General features: G+C 43.2%; 1 protein-coding gene across 2 annotated transcripts; it reads right to left on the reverse strand.

The window, feature by feature from the left end:
• Window positions 1-479: 479 nt before the first annotated feature.
• Window positions 480-7,378, reverse strand: LOC124680225 (cytokinin dehydrogenase 3). 2 transcript variants are annotated; one of them, XM_047215317.1, is made up of 6 exons: window positions 4,498-7,378; window positions 3,631-4,235; window positions 3,374-3,504; window positions 2,995-3,255; window positions 2,654-2,916; window positions 480-1,161 (listed from the first exon to the last, which is right to left on the reverse strand). In XM_047215317.1, the coding sequence occupies exons 2-6, from the start codon at window positions 4,202-4,204 to the stop codon at window positions 816-818; spliced, it is 1,575 nt and encodes a 524-aa protein (XP_047071273.1). In that variant the 5' UTR covers window positions 4,205-4,235; window positions 4,498-7,378; the 3' UTR covers window positions 480-815. The 2 variants fall into 2 exon arrangements, with proteins under 2 accessions (XP_047071273.1, XP_047071274.1); XM_047215318.1 differs by having other exon boundaries at window positions 3,374-3,501; window positions 4,498-5,304.
• Between the last annotated feature and the right edge of the window lie 2,843 nt (window positions 7,379-10,221).

Consider the following 10,221-nt stretch of genomic DNA (forward strand, 5'->3'; position numbering starts at 1 on the left):
TGTGGGCCCATATTGTGAAATGGTGGTTTATTGTTAAAATATAGCATACACTTATTTAATTGGATAACTTGAGAAAATACTTCTTGCATGTGGTAAGATGAATTACTCGAGCACAAATAAGAGGTGAAAGTGAAATTTACTCAAAAATAAATCTTTTATGTCCTACAGAACACCATAATCGAGCACATGAATATCCTCGTTCTACAAATGAAACAAAAGACCACATGATACTTCACGCACTTCAGATGAAGCTTAAAAGGATTACATCACGCATTTCATGTACAATTTAACAGACATCAGGCTGAAGAAGTGATAAGAATATCAGATCAACTGCACGTATTATACACTCTATAAAACAATGAATAATAATACAAAGTAAAGATTTTCGATATCATCTCGGCTGTTGATGTAACTCTCAAGGTTTTATGACAGGTCAACCGACCACACAACTGAACAACCAACATGAGGCTAGAGAGCGATGTCCAAAGGAGTGGAGTGCAAAGAATTTCACACTCCTAGAAGTGGAAGTGACGACAATAGTAACATAATGTTAATGGCAACATCAAACACGGAATACATATCTAATAGAATCACTATCTCTATCCCTAGAGCCGTGCTTCCTCAGCCTGTACAGAGTTTCAAAATTCCAAGTGGTACGCCCACCACTGGGTTCTCCCAAGATCCACCGCCATAATAATACAACCGATGCCTCAAAATGCTGAGGAAACAACGCAAAAGAGCTAAGAAAGAAAGCCACCTTAGTCACCTATCTATATCACTTATTTTAGCACTGATCACCGTGGCAGTTTATGTCGTCAGCTTGCATACACTACATTTTTATTTCCCTTGGCGAATATACCTTGGCCTGGCCCGAGGATGGATAGAGGGTCGAACCGGACTTTGCGGTCTGCGAACCGCTCCCACCGTGGGCCAAAGTGCTGATGCCAGCCAGCCGGAGTTGGATGATGAGCCAAATACTGTTTTGCTCCAAGATGCACTCCAGCAGTGTCAGCTATGTGGCGGTGACGGCGGAGAAGCTCCTGGAGGCAGTCATGCGAGCATCCTTCCTCAGGGTTAGCAGATCGGAGAATACCGACCACATACATCACCTGGTCTGTGGACCCAGAATCCGGTAGCAAGGCGGAGGTGTTGGTGCCCCACCTGTCAGATAAAGAGAGCAACAGTTAACCATAAAACTCAGTATGACTTTGTAATACTTCGGTGTTTCATACTTTTAATAAAGTAATAAAGGGCCGCATGCATCGATTGATGCAGAGGCTGGGGATGTCCCCTTATCGAAAAAAAAATGACTTTCATAAAAGCAGAAGATGAGTCAGACAATTATATAGTTGCCATTTTGCAGTTCAGTGTATTCTGACTCAAAACCGTTTGTTTTAATGTTTATTACTAAGACAAGTCTACATTGGGGCTATTAAATAGTTCAGTACATTGAACATGAATCAAGTCCATAGGTCATATCTATTGTTAAGGCTCAATCAGCTTAGAGTTGACTTACACTTTAAACCCATCTTGCAGTTAATCTTGCATAATTTTATAGGTAGGAGCAACAGATATACAGATACTCGAATGTGAGGTCAATGTGATCTTAATATTCTTTTTTGACACCACACAAGATTTGTGCCTTGTGAATAACGTTACACGTCACAATAAATAATCTGTAGTTAGTCAAATATTATTTTTATCCCAACTAAAACAGCTTAATTGTTGATGTTTGACATAGATGGCTGTAATTGTTTATCATGCATCAGGATATGAATATCTTATCTAAGCACAAACAGTTCACAATATAATTCTACTTTTCACTGCAGTACAAAATCTCAATTTCAAAGTGCCTTTGTTCACATATTACGCTGTTGCTACCGAACAGATGTTTCATCAAATAAAAAAGATGCCACTCATTGAGCTATAGTTCAGCTAAATCATGCTATGCTGGTGACAGATGTCATTCTATTTGAAGGACCCACAAAACATAAAAACAATCATTCATAATCATGCAACAATCGCCCAACAAAGCCACTGTAGGTGTGGACTTTCTACCAAAAAATATTATAGACATAATACAACTTTCCAACAAAAAAGAGTTCACAGCATTAAACAACCGACGAATCTTATATGCTCATTTTGTGTGTCCAATGTTAGCAGGAGGCAAGGCTGCAACTTTTCTGCCCTCTATACCCACCCCACAAGAAAGGTGAATGCATCAACTTTCATTTCTTCCCAAAAGAAGGGACCAACAGGCCAATATGACTATATACTAATGAAGAGCCTAAGTAGGCGGCTAGGCGTGCGGAAGGTTACATCACACATCATTTTTTTCTTTTCTCTTAGAGACCCTTACAGAATAGAAGAGAACACACCCAAATCATGAATGCTGTGCATGAATAGCGCACCAGACGCTTTAAAAGAACTTGTTACTACTAAGCAAAATGCACAACCACGTTGGATAATGCAGAGAAAGGCTTGTCCAACTTGGACTGCTTGGAAGCTAATGCAGTGGTCACGAAACATGGGTTAGTTAAGTAATCGGGAGATAATCTTTTTTCATAAACAATGCTTCGACCCATTGATGTGTCCCAAGTTGGTATATCTTAATGTAGATGTCTACTTTGTGTTAACTGCTAGTACAGCTTACTTGTCTCTCAGGAGTGGGTAGATGAGGATGAGTCCCTCGAAGTTATCCGGTGAGATGTTGTCCATGAGAAGGTCCCTCAGGTCACTGATCCCAGCCTTGGGCACAAACATGTTGAGCCATGGGTGGTGCACCTCCCAGAGCCCACTGCTCCTTAGGCTCATCTCTTCCATCCTGACCCTGTTGAGGAAATCGAAGTAGGACACCTCCACACTATACAAGTGTGATCCCATGTGGCTCATCTGCATTGAGATAGCTTCCACGACCTGAAATAGGTGCGTGAGCTCAATCATCCCAAGCCTTGACAAGTTCAAAAAAACAAACAAGAACAGTTCTGGGCTTACTTGGTCCACATTGGTGTTCTTGTGCTGGTAATCATGAACCGCAAACTCTATGCAATAGTAGATCTTAGGACTGCTCTTGGTTCCGAAATCTGGGTTGAAGCCCATATTCGCAGGGAAGGCAATGGATGTGCCGTGAAGGGATTGTTTGTTCAAGACAATGAAACCTTCAACATAGTCCACTAAATCTGGCATTGACACCAGCAACTCCTGATCTTTGGTGAAGGTGCCGAAATCATCATAGAAGGCTCTCGCCCACTTCACCTATATGAAGTTGAAAAAAAGGTTTAACTATCTACGCATGCCATACACATGGATGCAGAAATAATGGCAAACATAATACTACAAGATACAGAAACAGGACAGTTCTAAAGCTGCATACTTTCAGTGGAGCTTCCTGCAGCAGGATCCTTGCCCTAGTTATGATGCCAAACTGACCAAGGCCTCCCAGAACAGCATTGAATAGCTCGGCATCCTTGGTGGGCGAGCATGTCACAGTCTCTCCCCTGCCTGCTAAACAAAGAAGAACAGAAAATCTACTGCCCATCATTTACAGGATGCTGGCCAAAGAAGACACAGCCAAAAGCCAAATATAAGATCTTGTCCTTTTATTTCTTGCTCAGTATGCATTTATCGTACCTGTGACTACCTCCAGCTGTAGAACATTGCTAATCTGAGGCCCATGCTTGAATGTCTGCCCACTGATTCCAGCATTGGACAGAGTTCCGCCAATGGTGATATAGAGGTAATCAGTCCAAGACCTCGGAGCCAGCCCCAGCTTCAAGCTCTGCTCCAGGAGCTCTATCCACATAGCTCCACCACTCACGTCAGCATAAGAAATATCTCCTTCTCCTCCTCTGTAGAACTCTATCTGAGAAGGCAAAGAGCACATGTCCACCACAATGCCATCAAGGGCCTGGGCCTGGCCATGAATGGAGTGACCTGCACCCCTGGCCGCCACTGTCACCTTGCTTAGAGATGAGGCGGACAGGAAACTGAGAAGCAGAGAGATGTCCCTCGGGGACTGGGGCTTCAACACTGCGGATGGGGAGTGGAAGAGGATCCTACCAAAATCGCTGGATGCTTCGGTGGTGGTGGGGAGCAGGTTCAGGGGGCCAAAGTCCATGGGACTTTGTATGAACTTGTATGGTGAACACAGAGAGAGGATGAGAAGGAGGAGGTTAACTCTTGTGCAGACCATGGCAACCTCCATGGCGTGAGTGATTCTTGCAGGAATATGGAGGCTGGTAAAAGAAGAAAGGTGTATATTAGCACAACGTGTGTTGTGAACGAGGCTGGAACAAGGGATCAGAGCATTATATGGCTTTGTTCTTGCCTTTTGGGCAAAGGCCACAGGATGAAGAAGAAAAGGATGAGCAGGGAAGAGGGCTCTTAAAGGAGTATGAGAAGGAACTCACTCATCAGCTGATGAGGTTTTGAAAGGGGTTTCATGAGGAGGAGATAAAAGGAAGCACTAAAAGACTAAAGGCAGAAGCTGTCACATACCCAAAAAAAGGACCATGTGATCTTCCTTCTCTCTCCCCCTCTCAGGAGTCTCTCTCTCATACACACACGGACGGAAGCAGCTGAAACAAACCCGCACAATATAAATGAGGGAAGAGAAAAAGGACGACTGCAGTACACTCCTGTCAAAAGCAAGGGCAAAGACAATACTGATCACACTGCACCCTATTTTCTGTTTTGGAACTATATTAGTACTTGAATCAGGTCCATGTGGTTTAATTTCATCAGATCTCACTTTTCTCTCAACTCTATCATTACTTGGATCAGGTCTATGTTTGTAGAGTGTCACGCTATCATTAAGTATGATTGATTAACACATGCAAGTAGGCACTGAAGGCAAATATATCAAGATCTTACTCATATCATGGATTGGGGAGTTCAAAAGGAAGTTGGATCAACCATCTATTTTTGCTCCCCAGTTTTTCTGCGGCAGATATATCAGAACTTCTGCCATCCACCTGCACAGTCTTTCAACGTGAGCCAATCTCCGTGGCTCCTACTGTTACCCTTGACCATTGATCGTGAATTGGGGCATCGTACTGGCTCAGCCCTAGATACCAAATCTGTCAAAGAGTTGCTGTTCTGTGATACTGTTTACAGGGCCCGAGGGGCTCACTGATGAAGATTGGCCACTACCCACGTCAATGAGGATGCTCATCAGTCCATGTATTGTGTGGCTGGAATCCATGAACCTCTAATAAACTTACCAGCGACTTCTTTTTAGATAATGGAAGAAAATTCTCCCCTGACCTCTGCATCGGAAGATGCAGACAACCCAATTATGAGCAACTGCAAAGTCCATTTGTATTGTAAATAAGAAAATATACAAAATCTTCACCAAGACCAAATGCCTTAATGATGTTGGAAGGGCTTCCAATATAAAAAAGGAACTTGTAGACGCCTTTAAGTAACACCCATATCTCAATGACCAAACACTGGTTGACTTCTGGTTATTCAACAAAAAATGGGCTTTCTAACCTTCTGCGAATGACTCAGCAGGATGACGTGGCGAGACTTAATTGAATCGTCTAAGTACAACATTTAACTACTACTCCCATACTTCCACGACGTGTACTGGGAAGAAGCGGGTAGCTACTGGGGAGCAAAAAACAGATGGTTGACAAGTAGGGGCGTGCAAAAATAGTTGCACGGTTTTAGCCGGTTTGGGCTAGTTCATTTTTTTGAACTAGTTCATGGGGAAGGATTCCAATTGTCAAAGAACGTGAACTAGATGAGAACTTGCCGGCCTGGATGGTTTCCACGGTTTGGTGTTTTGCACACCCCGATCCTATAAGCATGAATAGATTTCCTTGACATAAAGAATAATATGGCTAGTTGACAAATAACTAGATCTTATTATTTTGATAGATATCAGTTGACAAATTCACACATTTGATGTTGACACTCTCAACATAGTTTGGTATGCTTAGAAAATTGCATGTCGTATGTGATTTTCACAACTGTGTATCGTGTATTAGCTTGTCTTCATTTGAAGCAATCTGCTGCAAGTGCTAAGAGAATATAATCTAGTCAGGTCATTTGCAATGTCAAGAATAGAATCCTGGCACAGTATCAAATAGTTGAAATTGTCTGTCTGCATGCAGATGGATACAAGGTCTTTTAGAAAAAGGATAAATGCAAAATCAGGAGAGATTTCTTCCAGTATGCTCCCTAGCTCACAACCACAGCCTTCCAATCATCATATCACATATGAATGTGTAGTCAATATCTAGCGCAACTGCTCCGCAATAGCACTAAATTTCCCTTTATAAAACATGGATAGAAGTGCTTGAACAACGACCAAAATTATACTCGACAACCACATCTCCGATAAAGTTTCTACACGAAAGAAGATATGACATGACCTCTACGTTGAAACATGCTCTAGGTGTCCACCAAGTGGCACGAAATAAGTTCTTTTACTTGCATAAGCATAAAAAACTTCATCGCCATTGTCGTGCAATCTACCTTAAACCTTGCAAGCAAACTACTAGGCAGGAAAAATTGACTAATATTATTGTCCTAAAGAGAGGCAACAATAAGCTTAAAGAAACAAAGAATATAAGAACCACGCAAGCCTCATGACATCTGTATCCCTAGTGACCACTTTACTGCAGACCAACACGATCTCCTAAAGCACGAGCATAGTCAGAATGACATAGCCATCACGCAATAACCAAATACTGCATTTCTGCCTAAGTGGAGAGTACACGGTGTGTGATCTTCCCCAAGATCTCAGACCAATTCAGATAACTTTCCCTCTCCAATCCACGAGTCCTTGTGGAAAAAGATAAAAATGTGGGCCACTAAGTCCTTCCTAGATCTCCCTTTTTCTCCCCACTTGCAAGAGAGAGCTCAATGACCTCGTGAGATCCCCTCGGCCATTGATGAAACACAAATATGTATGGAAAAGAGCAGGCACACCCTTTCCACTCAGGCCCCCCTTTAGTTTTTGGAACTACTTGGTATTGGGAGGATGGAAAGCCACGGTGTAGTTGGGCCCAAGAAGATTCGGGCTTTATAGCCTCAGGACGCTCATCAAGGGCATCTCTTACATATGGCTGGTAGAGTACAATGGTGGTCCTGACCTACTACGGCTCAGGTTTTTATGCCAACAAAGAACAGTCCATGTTTTCCTTTCTTCCCCTCCATAGTGTGCATTGCCACCGAGTACACTAATGGAATTCGATGGTGCTAGTGGACAAAGGTATTTGGTTGTCTAGAGGATAGCAGAATGGAGATCAACGATTTACCAAATTATGGTATATAAAATCGTGCACTATGGTATATATGTGCTTTTTCCTCCCCAAAACGTAGGCTATGCCCCAGCCTCTGCATTGATAGATGCATACGGCCTTCTTTATTATTATACTCAACAAAGGTTTGATCATACATCAAAAAAACCTGAAGGAACCACGCAACACCTACACTCCTGACAATGAGAGAAAATCATGCCAACGAGACCATGTACCCTGAAAACGCAAAAATCCCTCCACTAGGAACCGGGAACATCGCGTACCCCGAGATACGCTCTAAGCGAAACGGGAGCGCTCATCCGGTCTAGCAGACTCTTAACGGGTACCTCATGCACCTCGCTACAGAAGCTATAACCTCCATCGAACCGTGAAGCAATCTTCAGGGTAAATATCCGCATAAACTTCATCCTTCCGCCACCATGACGCTAGACAACGCCACCTCCCCACACGCATCCATCATCACATGCCCGCCGCCAAGACTCGTCGTTGTAGATGGTAGATGACACGCCGCTCCACCTTGGTCTCCACACGAGAAACACGTGGAGACGGACTCCCAACCACCAAGCCATCTACACATCCTTCCGATGAATATATCCGAAGATGATGCCCCCACACGGGGTTGGTGACGCAGATGTCGCCATCATCTGGTCCAGGAGGCCCCCATAACGCCTCCAACGAGGGCTACAACGCACATCGGCACCGTTGTCAATGGTGGCCTCCCCCATATCCGAGGTTCCCCATGAAAAAATGGAGCGAAAGACGCCCCCACCATCGCTTCCAACGAGGAATATAACACCCACGGGCGCCGCCATCAATGGTGGCATCCTCACCCGCTTCAGCAGCTGGACAACTGTCTCCTCCTCACCATGGACCGTCACGCCCCACGAGCCAAGAGATCTGCTGCCTGGAAGCCACCACAAGGCAGCACCACCGCTGGCCAGATCACTTTGCACCAATGATGAAGACAACCAAAGGTGGAGGAGGTCACGCACACGTCGTCCCGAGGCGCCCGCTCAAGTTCCACCGCCACAGCCACACCTCCGAGCCGCAGCGCAGGACGCCCCGCACAGCTTTTCCCGGCTGGGATCCGACATCAACATCGGCAGGAGGGGAGATCGGCGGCGGCTAGGTTTAGCGGGAGGGGAGATGGAGAGGGCCATATAATCTTGAAAACAAGGAAAAAAGGCTTTCCAATCATAACGGCAGGATGCAAGTATATATTCTTGAAAACAAGGAAAGATGGCATGTAGTACCCACGCCCACCTCCCTGGTGATTAGCTCAAAAGATCATGTAGTACCAAAACAACTGAGTCTTTTATACCTGCGTTCTTACAAGCTTCCAAGCGCGGAATGATCTCCCTGTCAGCAGCCAAGAACTTCACAGAGATCCTTATCTCATAGCACACGCTGAAAAAATTCCCTGGCAAAGATACACCAATGATGTCAGAGAAAAGTTGGTATAGAAGTTCTCAATTAAATTATATATAAGTTAATGGGACCATCACACAACTACTCAGAATAAGGCACAAAAAGGAGAACATAAAGTTGAGCTGAGATTCCTTTTCATGTGACAATGCACTTGATCAGCAGAGAAATCTTACCGACAGCTCAGTTGGAAAAGTTCAGTTTTAACGGTGATTGTTTTTGTTAAAAACTGCAGCCCATAAAACACATACGTTATATAAAAGTTAGCACTTAATTCCCTTAGGTACCACTATAAGTATTTTGAGACATTAGATAGGCCAAATCCATTCCATGCAAGCACACGTACAAGTGGAGAGGGTGAGTGCATGGTCAGGGGGGACAACAAATAGAGATGTGGTGTATTTCCCAAATATTATGATTCTTTTGGTGAGATGTCCACCACTTGCATGATTAAACAACAAAAGTTGTGATATTCACTCATATACTTCATCAGATGGTCCTATCCCCATATTATCTTTTGCTTTATTTGTTTAGATTAGTTGGTGTCTTGTATCAGGCTTTCATTGTCTGCATTGCCTTGATCTCCTTTTCACTTTTGGACATTATCAGCACACCAATTTGGCCAGGGTTAACACCTCTGACGGGAAATGAGCCATCCTTTACCAATCAAGCTAGAGCCACCCTTGCTTCTTGCATGCTGTTCTCTCATTAGATTATTCACATCTGCTCATCTCCCCATAAACTGAAAGGCCAGTCTTCCTATGTCAGCATCAAGACGCCCTTAATAATGCACATTTAAATATTCCGTTGATGATGTGGCATGTTGTTCTCAGGCATGCATATTGCATAGTGTAGTATATTGCTTACACTCGCAGATGTGTACGGGAAACTAATTATTATACATACTTGTGGTCTTCCTCTTCTAAAGCACACGAAGTACAACAACAGAAGTCAGACAAAAAACCTGTCTCCTGATGGGCACAAAACAGCTGTTTTCAACTGTTTATAACCACATCCTGCAACCTTTGCCCCCACAAGAAGTACATAACATACATTAGTTGTTATCTGTCTACGAAAGTATTATTATAAAACAATGCAGCTGAAGAGGCAACCCATAGTATGTTTTTGTTGCACAAGTTTTCTGCACTCATTCTGAGCAGGTACATTTGTCGTTGTACTTGCCTGAATTATGATGGCGGCTTGTCCTTTGTATACTTGCAAGGACATACATGCTGTTTTCGTATCATCTTTCTCAAAAAACAATTGTAAAAAATCAGATGGATCCTAAAATAATAAGCTGAAGATGCAAAAACCCTCTTTTCTTCAGCTAAAATAAGCACTCTTTTCTTCATTGCTAACAAGAGAAATGCCAAAACGACAAAACCTCAAAATGCCCATGTGAAAGACCCAACCTAAATAACAGCACGTATGAAGTAAAAAAGAACAAACTAACTTCTAAATTAGATTACTTAACCAAAGGATGTAGCTTTAGTTACAATAAGAATTTCTTACGCTTAAAACAGTT

Source organism: Lolium rigidum, unplaced genomic scaffold, assembly GCF_022539505.1.
Source record: "Lolium rigidum isolate FL_2022 unplaced genomic scaffold, APGP_CSIRO_Lrig_0.1 contig_10342_1, whole genome shotgun sequence".
NCBI classification, from domain to species: domain Eukaryota; kingdom Viridiplantae; phylum Streptophyta; class Magnoliopsida; order Poales; family Poaceae; genus Lolium; species Lolium rigidum.